We start from the raw sequence: 12,727 nt of genomic DNA on the forward strand, positions 1-12,727 counted from the left end.
AATTTTTTTTTTTTTTTTTTTTTTGTCTCGCATAATTAAGTTGGTACGATACCCCCGATTATCGCTTCCATAGATTCACCGATTCACCTCAAGTTTTTTTTTTTTTTGATTCACCTCAACTTAATTACAAATGACAGCACCAGATAACTCAATGTCGTAAGTTTTGGCCCATAACGAAACGTGACTTTAGTCTTAAAACTATAAATGGTCCGACTCGATATTACTTCTGTGTACTTTTGCTTGTTCAGACAAATATTTACTGTTTTTGTGGCAACACAAATCATGTCGTACATCATTTTAATATTCAATGCTCAAAACAAAAACAACTATGGAATTAAAGATGCCAAAAACAACCATGGAATTAATATGACCTGTTGATTTACAGTACACTGCGTCTCTTTTATTTTCACACAGCCAAAAATAAAAAACCTCGATTATTAATTACAAATTGAGCATAAAGTATGGCCTTTGAATGGCCGAATGGGTGTATATTTTTCAGGTAAATAATATTTTCCCTATATTTTCGGTGTGAAATCTTTCAAAACTTGATTGGAAGAATAATGGATTTTTAGCCTTAGAAAAAAAAAATCAAACTGAAAGCTACATCATTCTTGGGACATATAATTTTATTTTGGCATTTAATACAAAATAGTGGTTAGACAAATAAAAATTATGTTAACAGTATAGAGTTACATGGAGGATTACAGCGTATATCGAAGTTGACTTTATTGGTTGTTAGCTAATTATTTATACCACCGCTCCTCTTTCCTCTTGTGCTCAAAACTCCTGAATCCTGATATTCCTCTACATCTCCTTCTCTCTATCACCAGATGATAATAACACACAATTATAGTGAACCAAATTTTCAGATATTAATGGAAATGGAGAATAAAGAAGAGAAGCAGGGCAGTATAAGTATGGTTGAGGCCAACTTACCTCCTGGGTTTAGATTCCATCCGAGAGACGACGAGCTCGTTTGCGACTACTTAATGAGAAGAACCGTTCGTAGCCTCTATCAACCAGTTGTCTTGATCGACGTCGATCTCAACAAGTGCGAGCCTTGGAATATTCCTCGTAAGTACTTTTGTGTGGTTCATCTATCTCTTTTACTCATGTATTCAAATGAAATGATCCAGAATGTTGTTATATGTGTCTACAGATAATCTTACGACTCATCAATCATGTAGATTAAACCATTCGATTGTTTCTTCTATATATTAGAGTACAAGATGATCACCACTTGTCCATAAAAAACCAAATCATCCTAATCATGCAGACGTGTTGGATGCCTACTGGATGCTTGGTAATTAGGAACCTGGTTGATTTAAGATATGATGCGGATAGAAATCATTTGGTTATTATTGAACTTGTCATTAAGAAAAAGAGAATTCATTTTATACTATTTCAAAAAATTCAACGCCATTAACAGAAAATAATCATTCAAGGCCTAACTTGTTATCAATATTTAAGTTCGATAGTACATAAAAAGAAGGTCATTTTCAGAAACGGCGAGAGTGGGAAGGAAAGAATGGTATTTTTACAGCCAAAAAGATCGGAAATACGCAACGGGGCAAAGAACAAAGCGGGCTACGGCCACCGGTTATTGGAAAGCCACCGGAAAAGATAGAGTAATCCGAAGAAATGGTAGCCTTGTTGGTATGAGAAAGACACTCGTGTTTTACCGAGGTCGAGCCCCTAAAGGTCGTAAAACCGACTGGGTCATGCACGAGTTTGGTCTCCAAAGTTCACTTTTTCACCACCCTCCTAATTCTTTCAAGGTATTATTCCCTCATTTTGGTCTCTTTTTTGTATACTCATTTTACTTAACTAATTAGAATTAACAAAATATGCTAAAAATACTAGAAAAGAACAATTAATTTGTTTTTAGTCGGGTAAATCATAAAAATTAACATTTTATAGTGAAACCGAGGTATACTACATTATATTTGTGCTCATAAATTATACTCTTTCTGAGATGTTGTGAGGTTCATATGATCATGATACGCTCGGAGGTCCAATTTTCATCGTTGTTTTTTTTTTGTCAAACCAATTTTTATCGTATAGTATGTGTTTAATAGAAAGTTTAAGCATGAATCAAGCAAACGGCCGGAGATGTCACAATCATATGATCCCATGACTTAAGGCACAAGTTTTGACTTTATCTTTGTTTCACATTCAACATTAATGTTAAATGTCTTTTTAGGGTTTTTGCTGATGATTCCAAAAAGATTTATTTGTGGCCAATCTAAGCTGATAATCTTTGACTTTGCACACATATCTGCTCTTAACCATAATTTTGACAAATTTGCTTTGTTGGGACAAATAAAAACAGGAAGAGTGGGTATTGTGTAGAGTTTTCCACAAGAATAGCAACATAGCTGAAAGTGACGACAACACAAGAAACTGCTCTCATGAAACAACTTCTACATTGATGGACTCTTACATCAACTTCGATCATCACAACATCATCATTCAGCCCGTACCCTGCTTCTCCAATAATTTATCACAAAACCAAACTAACCAATCTGGTTTAGTCTCCAAGAACTCGAACCCGTTAAATAGTGCTTCCTCTGATCAAATGTTTCTCCGAGCCTTGTTATGTCAGCTCCCTAAAAATGTCGAAAAATCACAGAGCTACGGAGAAGGAAGCTCAGAGAGCCAATTGACTGATATTGGCATCCCAAGTCACGCATGGAATTACTGATTATGTGGTTAAGGCTAATTAATTACCAGATATCTCTATCACTATGTACAAGAATCATATTCATGATTAGAAACATTTATTCACCCCTCTTATGTAAACTGTTATACCATTATGGATCATTCATATATAGTACACACATATTTATATATATATATATATATATATATATATATGAATAAAACATAGCTAAAATGAGAAGTCATGGAAAGACATGGCTATTAAGAACAGTAATCCAATCTTAAAACTTCTTCTTATAGAGAGAATACAAGAGAAAATTGTACGTTATAAATTATCTTTAATAACATTGTACGTTTTTTTTGTTTGTTTGAAAAACTAATAACATTGTACGTTATGATTAGAAATTTAGAATTTATGGTCTAAAGTTAATAAGATTAGTTCATCGCCGGTTACTGTTTGGGCTATGCATCTTCGTACCGTTACGGAAGTCCAAAAAAAGTGCAAGTAATGAAACCCATACCATTAATAAGTAAAATCCACGTGGCCTTTTCTGGTTTTCTACTTTATTTTTTATTTTTTTATACACGATTGATTGACTTTGTGGATGAGAGAGAGAGAGATAACAAAAAAAAAATTCAAAGGCTTTCGGTCTGAAATATTTTTTTGATTGGGTAAAAAAAAGAAGCTCCGGGTGTTGTGTTCTGTCCGTTGGATTTCATATCTCCTTTTTCTTACTTAAGGAATAAGGTATTTTTTTTTTTTTTTGATTTCCATAATAAATAAATAAAATCAAGAATATTTTGGTCAGTAAAAAAAAAAAAGAAAGAAAGGAAGAAAAGAAAAATACGGATTTTTGCAACCCAAAAAAGGATATTTTGTATAAGCGCGTCATTATCCAAGGCGCACCGACCTTTTCCCCCTTCTCCGTCGTCCTTCTTCTTTTGTCTTTCGCCGTTTGTTTCCTTATTCGGTTATCTTAATTTTCCGGCGTTGATCCTCCCCTTCTCCGTCTTGTTATTGCGAATTGCCTTTCTTCAGATCCGAATTGCTGATTCCCCCCTCCCAATTATTTCAGGTTTAGGGTTTTTTTTCTTTTCTTGGGTTATCAATTGTATTGTTCCATTCATTAATTGGTTTCGATCTCGAGCTAGGGTTGGTGTTGAATTTACAATATCTTCCCAATATTTGATTCAATTTGATGGTTTCGCGAATCCGGGCTATTCGATTTATTGAATTATAAAAAAAAAAAAAAAACTTGAGGTGTAATTGAAGAGTTTACGCGTTCTTTATGATTACATGATCATTCTCGAACTCAAATCTGTTTTTTTTTTGTTTTTCTTTCCTTTTGCTAATTGTAGACTGTTAGCTAATGGTGGTCGTGGTGATGATCGTGTGTCTTTGATGGCGGGGCTTTTAGCTCCATTGTTTTGAGTGCATTTGCGTCCACATTCTTCTCAGCGTTTGAGCTCATATTGAGTGAGAATGGCTCAGGGGCAGAATAGGAATGTTCTTCAGCCAGGACAGATGCAGAATCCTGCTTCCAGTGTTTCTTCTCAGCCTAATAATGCCACCACATCTCGTGATAATCTCGGAGTACGGCAGGATGTGCTCAACAAAATGTAAGAATGTTCCTCTGTTTACTTTCGTTTTAATGGTTCCAACACTTCATTGTTATTCGCTAAAGAACCATCTCAATCGTGCATGATTTCTCATTCTCCCCAGCTACGCTTGGTTACAGCAGAGGCAGCCTTCAAAGACTGATGAGGCCTCCAAGGCTAAGTTATTTGAGATTGCCAAACGGTTAGAGCATGCAATGTTGAGAATGGCTAAGTCTAAGGTTCCTCCCGTTTTTTTAATCTTCCTCATTGCTTCAGTTTCTTAATTTTTTCCTAGCTAGTCGCAGTTTATACTTGGATTCCAGAAATCACTTGGAGATGCTTTAGTGTTGCACTGGTGGTCATTGTTCGTGATGGTAATTTTCTTTTCGCAGGACGACTACTTAGATTTTCGAAATTTTGAGCTTCGCGTGGAGTCTACTTTGAAACTACTAACTAGCCAGCGCCTCGCTAATCCTTCAAGCTCGGTCAGTACGATGGTTCAGACACCTGGGGTTTCGCATGGATGGGGTCAGAGTCATACGGCCACCCCTATGATGGATATGAGCACAGTCAATAGTAGTAGTAATCACTTATCAGATGCAACTAGCGAAACTGGAAGGCTATTGCCAAATAATCGCATGAACGGAGGTAATATCGGTCTTACCTTATGTTCCATTCTACTCTGTCCCTGTAAGTTTGACCACACAAACAGTCGAAGAGCCTGTCCTGATTCTTTTCTTCATTACACTTTACATCGACAGGTTCAATAAATAATGGTCGTCAGCAATTATCTGCAGTTGGCCAGATGATTCCTACTCCTGGATTTGACAATAGTGCTACTACTGGTGTATATCAGTCTCATCGAAATGAAGAATATTCTAGAGATTCTGGCAAGCTTATGGCTGCTGGCTCTGACTTTGGTAATCCATCTCAGCTGCAGAGGCAACGTCCTACTGGTTCAAATGACCGTATGCTTTACAACCTTGATCACCAGTTGGGAGGTGGTTTCAGGTCAAATCTTCACCAAAATAATTCTGGGATGACCAATGTTCCTCTAAATGCTGGTGTAGGGATGAGCGGGAACAATATACACCTTGCTACTGGGGCCAGGACTTCTGAAGGGGTCCTCAGTTCTACGAATTTTTCAACTTTATCCCAACCCTTACAGCAGCCTGTCGATCAGTTGCAGGTGTCACATGTGAACAGTAAATCTCTCTAATTTTCCTTTTATCTTATTCTTTTCAAATTTCAATGCTTCTCTTGATTGACGAGTAGGTTACTCATAGTGGTATGCTAATTGGAAGTTGCTTTCATCATGTGAAGGATACTCAATGAGCAGCGCTAATACTTTTGCGTCTGGGGATCTCTATGGAGTTGTAACATCATCTGGCTCAATGGAGACTCCTGTGGATATGAATTCAGTGAGCCTAAATCCTATGCGGAGAGTTGATGCTTCCTTCGGTAGTAACCAGTCAAGCCTGCAAGTAGTGGAAAACAATCCATTGCTAAAATCTCAACCATATCATCAGTTCGAGAATGGGAATTTCCAATCTTCCAATTCCAAAGATAATTTGGCTCAGGTGAGTCATCGACCATTAGAACATCAATTCAACCAACAAGCTCATCATGCTCAATACCAGCAACAAGAGCACTTAATGAACAATGAAGCTTATCGTCAATCTCAGCGAGATTCAAATTTAATTAGTCAAGTTAAGCATGAACCTCGCGTGGAACACTACAATGAAGCTTTTCAGATGCAGGCTATAAACAAAGTAGAACCATCCACGCTGCAAAACCAGTACAAGCAGAACGTTGTCAAAGACGAGTATGTTGGTGCTCAGAATGCACCGGTTTGTAGTAGCCAGCTAAAGATTTCTCCACCATTTTCACCACGAACTCAACAGACGCCGCAGATGTCACAATGGAAAGATTTGAGCAACCTCTCAGCTGGAGTGCAGCCAGTATCAGGTTTGGGTCAGTGGCATTCATCTTCGCAGAACGTGACCCATATATCAAAAAATTCTAGTGAAGAGAGAGAACGTTTTGGGGTAAGATTTCCTATGCAGCATGAAGGAACTAATAATAGTTCGTTTGTAAGAGAGTCTACAAACTGCCAGAATGTTGCTCCTAAAGGCACCTTGGAGGCTCCACATCTCCTAGAAGGAAGCAACGCCTTGAGTAAACAGCTGAATGGAGATAGTGGTCTAAGTTACAAAAATCAGAGGCGGTGGCTTTTGTTCCTGCTACATGTACGAAAATGCAATGCTGCAGAAGATAACTGTGAAAGCAAGTATTGTTTTACTACCAAAACGCTACTGAAACATATCAATGACTGCAAGTCCCCTGCTTGCGCATATCAATTTTGTCTTCAAACCCGAAAATTGATTCATCATTACAAGCACTGCAGGAATGAAGCATGCCCAGTCTGTGTTTTTGTCAAAAGCTTCAAGGAGAAACAAAAAGAAAAATTTACCTTCCTCCAAAGAGCTGAGCCTACCCCAGCTAGTTCAAACCATGGACCCAAGGAATCTTTTGAGTCTATGCGTACTTCTAATGGAAGAGACTCTAAAGCTGCGTTTGTTGTTGATGATTTGCAACCTGCTCCGAAGCGCCTGAAAGTAGAGAAACCCTCCCAATTTGCTTATCATGGCACACAGAGCATCCCAGCGACAACATCTGCTGGTGTAAGTGAAGGTCATTTTTCAATGGGTTCGCAAGAGAAGGATAGGCTACAAAGTGATGTTTGTAAAACGGTCAGAACAAATGTGCCTATGAATGCAGATAGTTCTGATTCTTCAAGGAGGCTTGTTCCAGTTTCACGTGAGCTGGAAAAGCCTGTTTGCAACGATACTCCCTTGGGAAGACGTGATGGTGGTGAATCTGCACTAGATGTTAAAAATGTTTTCTCAGAGCAAGAAAAACCAAAGCGTACAAACGAAATAAGCGCACCCAAAGAAGAGAAAGCGGAACAGTCTGTGGGTGTTGTATCTGTGTCTAATAACGGGAAATCAAAGATCAAAGGAGTCTCACTGATTGAGCTGTTCACTCCAGAGCAAGTAGAGGAGCATATCCGTGGTCTTCGTCAATGGGTAGGCCAGGTAAGCTAACAAAGTTTTCAGTTTATCCTTCTTACTTTCTTTAGGTCTCTTTGGTGTTGTCGGAATTTTTCTATCACTTTATGCATACCTTTTCGTTGATAAATGAATTTGCACGTTGCCGGTAATAGTGGATAATGCTAGTTATTTTTTCTTTGTTATTTTATTTCAGAGTAAAACCAAGGCAGAAAAAAATAAAGCAATGGGACTCTCCATGTCTGAGAACTCTTGCCAGTTATGTGCTGTTGAGAGGCTTGCATTTGAGCCAACACCTATTTACTGCACACCTTGTGGTGCACGTGTCAAGAGAAATGCTATGCACTATACGGTTGTGGTTGGTGAGTCACGGCATTATGTCTGCATTCCTTGTTACAACGAAGCGCGTGCAAACACTGTTTCTGTTGATGGAACTTCTGTGCCGAAGTCAAGGTTTGAAAAGAAGAAAAATGATGAAGAGGTTGAAGAATCGGTAAGCCTCTTCACTTACTGGAGTTCTGCAATTGCTTGATTGAATTACCCATATTATATTTAGATGATCTACTCTTTTTTTCTGAACCTATGATTCCGTGCAGTGGGTGCAGTGTGATAAATGTCAAGCATGGCAGCATCAAATCTGTGCTTTGTTCAACGGCCGTAGGAATCATGGGCAAGCAGAGTACACTTGCCCTAATTGCTATATACAAGAAGTGGAACAAGGAGAAAGGAAACCAGTATCGCAAAGTGTTATTCTGGGAGCAAATAGCTTGCCAGCCAGTACTCTTAGCAACCATTTAGAACAGCGGTTGTTCAAGAAATTGAAGCAGGAAAGACAGGAGAGGGCTAGACTTCAAGGAAAAAGCTATGAGGAGGTGATTATTAACTTTTCCGATAAATCTTGGGCTGATTTTCCTCTGCATCTCTGTTGTGACTGCTCCCGGGGTTTTTAAACACATTTAAAGATATGATGTTGATTTTTGATCGACATATCAAGTTGTGCTTACACACGGGAGTATGACAAACAGAAAGATACGAAATTAGCTAGTTTGTGGCCTCTATTGTTTGAAAATTAACCTATATGTTTGACGCCTTATTTCTTAGACTGCTCTTTCCTATAATAAAGCTAAGTAAGATAACAATCAAGTTTCCATTTTGTTGATATATCAGGTCCCCGGAGCCGACTCGCTTATTATCAGAGTTGTGGCATCTGTCGACAAAATACTAGAAGTAAAGCCACGTTTCCTTGACATTTTTCGAGAAGATAATTACTCATCAGAATTCCCTTATAAGTCTAAGGTACAGATTACATATGCTTGGTTCTTATTCCTGTCATGTTTTCTAATTATGCTGTCCTTCTACTACATGATATCCGTTAACCATCAGTTTTCGTACTAACAAACCTAAATCTTTCTTTCTTTCAGGCCGTTCTGTTGTTTCAAAAGATTGAAGGTGTTGAAGTATGCTTATTTGGCATGTACGTCCAGGAATTTGGAACAGATTCCGCGTCTCCCAATCAGCGACGGGTATACCTTTCCTATCTGGACTCAGTTAAGTACTTCAGACCTGACGTTAAAACAGTGTCTGGAGAATCCCTCCGTACGTTCGTATACCATGAAATTCTGGTGAGCCGCTTTCTTCTGATCCAAGTTGCTTTCAGGCACCTATGTTGCTGCACAAGTCTTATCAAGAGTGGCTTTTTTGGATTGCAGATTGGTTACCTTGATTACTGTAAGAAACGTGGGTTTTCAAGCTGCTATATATGGGCATGCCCTCCTCTTAAGGGTGAAGATTATATTCTATATTGCCATCCTGAAATTCAGAAAACGCCAAAGACTGACAAACTTAGGGAATGGTATGGAATACATATTTTCTTAATTTCTGTTTCTCACGTGTAAGAGAGAATATTACATCATTATATGATGCGTAATACTTCTTTTTCAGGTATTTAGCAATGCTAAAGAAAGCTTCCAAGGAAAAAGTGGTCGTTGAGTGTACAAACTTCTATGACCATTTTTTCGTCCAGTCTGGTGAATGTAGAGCTAAGGTAACAGCAGCAAGGTTGCCATATTTTGATGGCGACTACTGGCCAGGTGCCGCTGAGGATTTAATAGATCAAATGAGCCAAGAAGAGGATGGCAAAAAGTCTAATCGAAAATTAATGCCCAAAAAGGTCATATCGAAAAGAGCTCTAAAAGCAGTAGGTCAGTTGGACCTTTCTGTTAATGCCTCGAAGGATCTCCTGCTGATGCATAAAGTAACCTTTTATACTCTTCGTTCGTTAAAATTGTTACACTGATAATCTTGTGTTTTTTGTTTTTTTCTTTCTGTTCATGTTTTTGTTGAAGAAAGTGATAATATCTCGGTCGCCAACTTTTCATTTTTTTTTCTTCTCTGTAGCTGGGTGAGATCATTCTCCCAATGAAGGAAGATTTCATCATGGTTCATTTGCAACATTGTTGCAAACATTGTTGCACTCTCATGGTGTCTGGAAATCGTTGGATGTGCAACCAGTGTAAAAATTTCCAGATTTGTGACAAGTAAGTTTTACGTATTGGCTCGCTTAGTCGCTTTGTTTATTTCATACTTGTATAGTTTAATTAGATCAACTATATTGGGATTTTGGGTGCAATAGAAATTCAAAATCTCCAAAATACTGTTAAAATATCCAGCAAAATGAATAGTCTTCGCTGAACTAAAAATCAAATTCCAGTACGTGTGCTGGAGGGGGTGTCTAGTTTTATAATGGGAGCCAGTGTTATCTTTTATGCACTTGTCGTATTCTGAGTTTGGTAGGTTAGATCTGATAGCTGTGCCTGGGAGGTGTATATACATTCTTTGACTGCATCTCACAAGCTTTCTTTTACTACAGGTGTCATGAAGTGGAAGAGAACCGTGTGGAAAAGGAGAAACATCCCGTCAATCAGAAGGAGAAGCATGCACTCTATCCTGTAAGTTTCTACGGCGATAGAGCTCTAAGAAACTTGGTATCTTCTTGTTGGTGGGTTGGAAAATGATAAGGTTTTGGTCTCTGCAGGTTACCATTGATGACGTTCCTACTGTAATTAAGGACAATGATGACATCCTCGAGAGCGAATTCTTTGATACTAGGCAAGCTTTTCTGAGTCTTTGCCAAGGTAATCACTATCAGTATGACACACTAAGGCGGGCAAAACACTCTTCTATGATGATTCTCTATCATCTTCACAATCCAACCGTCCCTGCATTTGCAACGGCATGTGTCATCTGCCAGCAAGAACTTGAAACTGCTCAAGGTTGGCGTTGCGAAGTTTGCCCTGACTATGATGTTTGCAATGCTTGCTACTCAAAAGGCATCAACCATCCACATAGCCTCATTAGCCGTCCATCTGCGACAGATTCTGTTGTACAAAACACACAAACCAATCAAATGCAGGCTGCTCAGGTATTCCTTCTCATTCAATCTTTCAGATTTAGTCACAGAATTGATGTCCATATGCGTATTCTTGTTCATTATTATTCACTAATCAAGCTGAAAGAATAGATAGGCTCAACTCCTTGTAGGATTTATCAAAATTCCTTTCAAATATGGTGTAGCTAGAGAAGGGTCGGTTAACATATGTTTAGAAAATCGAGTTTGCATCCCTTGGCTTCTCTTTTCCTAATTGCTAAATACGGTTTGGCTTGTTGTACTGCAGTTGAGAGAGCTGTTGCTACACGTGATGACATGCGTTAGTGGCCAGTGCCAGTATCCAAGGTGTCGCATGACTAAGCTTCTCGTCAGGCATGGTCTTGCATGCAAGACCAGAGGTTGCCCACATTGCAAGAAAATGTGGGGCCTCTTCCGACTACATGCCCGAAACTGCAGAGATCCCCAGTGCAAAGTAGCCAAATGCAAGTACGTAATCTAAACAACTTGAAAGAAACTTGTCCTTGCGCAGTAGATATATTCTGCAAGAAGTTGATTTATCTATCTGACATTTGTTTTGCAGAGAATTGAGAGCTCATTTTAGTAGAAAGCAGCAACAAGCAGATTCAAGACGCAGAGCAGCGGTGATGGAGATGGTGCGGCAGAGAGCTGCTGATGCAACAGCCCCCACTCCTGACTGATGAACATATACATATTATTATTTTTCTATCAATGGGGTCAATGGTTCGTGTCATGTGTAAGGGTGCAAATGGCAGGCGAATCAAGAAAAAATGAGATATTTTTGGTAGACTAATTTGAAGATTCAAGAAGCCAGTTTAGGAGAGCTCATGAGAAAATGAGCAGATGCGTCAAGTGCTAATTTAGGTTTCACGAGGGAGGTACATAGATATTTTTTCTTACATTGTATTCTAAGGTATAGACATGTGTGCATATGTGAATTGTGATTTTGGCTATATTTTTTTGGTGATTCTTTTAATTGGAATCCTATTGAATTCGTCTCAGCTGAATTGGATCTTAATTTACTGTTTGATTCCTTCGTATTGTACATTGTAGATTTTTGGCAAAGCTATAAGCTAATAAATTCCTCATTGTCAACTACTAATATACTATGTAGAAGTGCAGAAATGCTAGTGAGAGAGTATAGTAGTTGCAGGTTTTCAGTTTTATATTCATGAGGTTATTTTTATTCACCATTATATTGTGAATTTGTGATCTTCTCGTTGCGGACCAAAACCGCAAGTTGTCTGTATTGAACCTTAATATCATTTTGTATTAAGAAAATGATACAGTCCTTGAATTAGAAGTGCGGGTTATATATTCAACTAGATAAGGTCCACATGATTAGAATTGTTAAAAAAAATAAATCCTAAATCTTAAATAATTTAAAAAAAAAAAAAATATATTTCTTGAAGTAAATATTAAAATAATTTTAGATAGAGAAAAAATTATATTTGTATTTAAATTCATATATTTATTTATATTTTTATATTTTTAATATATATTATAACAATTATTATAATAATCTAAAGCTAAATTATATCCTACCAAAACTTTTGTCAAATACTCATCATTACAAATATTATTATTGTCAAATTTCAAAACCGTTTCACAACTTATTACAAAATATTTTACATACAAAGAATTCATCAAAGCAACATATAATTAGTAGCCACATACAATTACAATATGTTTTAATATTTTTATCACCACCTATAAAATGTCTTTTAAACGAATTAAACAAATTAAACAACTTTTATATTGCTTTATTTTCATTTTGGCATGATTATAGTTCTTATAATTATTAAAATTGTTTTGTGACATAGTTTCTTTAACCATGAATTTTTTTACTCCAAAAATATTTTAGATGAACAACTGGTGAAAATTATCTACTCGATTACAATGATTTTATGACCAACCCAATAAAAGTTGAGAAATTGAAACAAAGTTAATATAACATAATTAAAAAAAATTGAAAATTATAATCATGATA

The 12,727-nt window shown here is 37.4% G+C and overlaps 2 protein-coding genes across 4 annotated transcripts; both read left to right on the plus strand.

Annotated features, from left to right (window-relative positions):
• Positions 792-2,815, plus strand: LOC104765069 (NAC domain-containing protein 21/22-like). The gene is made up of 3 exons (XM_010488733.1): positions 792-1,074; positions 1,504-1,778; positions 2,333-2,815. The coding sequence occupies exons 1-3, from the start codon at positions 831-833 to the stop codon at positions 2,702-2,704; spliced, it is 891 nt and encodes a 296-aa protein (XP_010487035.1). The 5' UTR covers positions 792-830; the 3' UTR covers positions 2,705-2,815.
• On the plus strand, positions 3,523-11,835 carry LOC104765070 (histone acetyltransferase HAC5-like). 3 transcript variants are annotated; one of them, XM_010488734.2, is made up of 17 exons: positions 3,523-3,737; positions 4,021-4,281; positions 4,385-4,499; positions 4,653-4,908; positions 5,022-5,465; positions 5,584-7,358; positions 7,528-7,824; positions 7,928-8,203; positions 8,499-8,627; positions 8,753-8,953; positions 9,041-9,183; positions 9,273-9,585; positions 9,729-9,868; positions 10,201-10,279; positions 10,366-10,752; positions 11,006-11,205; positions 11,300-11,835. In XM_010488734.2, exons 2-17 carry the CDS (start codon positions 4,145-4,147, stop codon positions 11,415-11,417), a joined length of 5,010 nt encoding a protein of 1,669 aa, XP_010487036.1. In that variant the 5' UTR covers positions 3,523-3,737; positions 4,021-4,144; the 3' UTR covers positions 11,418-11,835. The 3 variants fall into 3 exon arrangements, with proteins under 3 accessions (XP_010487036.1, XP_010487037.1, XP_010487038.1); XM_010488735.2 differs by lacking the exon at positions 3,523-3,737 and having other exon boundaries at positions 4,189-4,281; positions 4,401-4,499; XM_010488736.2 differs by lacking the exons at positions 3,523-3,737; positions 4,021-4,281; positions 4,385-4,499; positions 4,653-4,908 and having other exon boundaries at positions 5,190-5,449.

The sequence above is a fragment of the Camelina sativa genome, chromosome 19 (genome assembly GCF_000633955.1).
Source record: "Camelina sativa cultivar DH55 chromosome 19, Cs, whole genome shotgun sequence".
NCBI classification, from domain to species: domain Eukaryota; kingdom Viridiplantae; phylum Streptophyta; class Magnoliopsida; order Brassicales; family Brassicaceae; genus Camelina; species Camelina sativa.

What these genes read in the sequence shown, in the direction of transcription:
- LOC104765070 (XM_010488734.2), top strand. Translation starts at nt 4,145, where the DNA reads ATGGCTCAGGGGCAGAATAGGAATGTTCTTCAGCCAGGACAGATGCAG. An exon ending in CAGGATGTGCTCAACAAAAT is followed by an intron (nt 4,282 to 4,384) that starts GTAAGAATGTTC and finishes CATTCTCCCCAG; the next exon opens with CTACGCTTGGTTACAGCAGA. An exon ending in GCAGGTGTCACATGTGAACA is followed by an intron (nt 5,466 to 5,583) that starts GTAAATCTCTCT and finishes CATCATGTGAAG; the next exon opens with GATACTCAATGAGCAGCGCT.
- LOC104765069 (XM_010488733.1), top strand. Translation starts at nt 831, where the DNA reads ATGATAATAACACACAATTATAGTGAACCAAATTTTCAGATATTAATG. An exon ending in CGAGCCTTGGAATATTCCTC is followed by an intron (nt 1,075 to 1,503) that starts GTAAGTACTTTT and finishes GGTCATTTTCAG; the next exon opens with AAACGGCGAGAGTGGGAAGG. An exon ending in ACCCTCCTAATTCTTTCAAG is followed by an intron (nt 1,779 to 2,332) that starts GTATTATTCCCT and finishes AAATAAAAACAG; the next exon opens with GAAGAGTGGGTATTGTGTAG.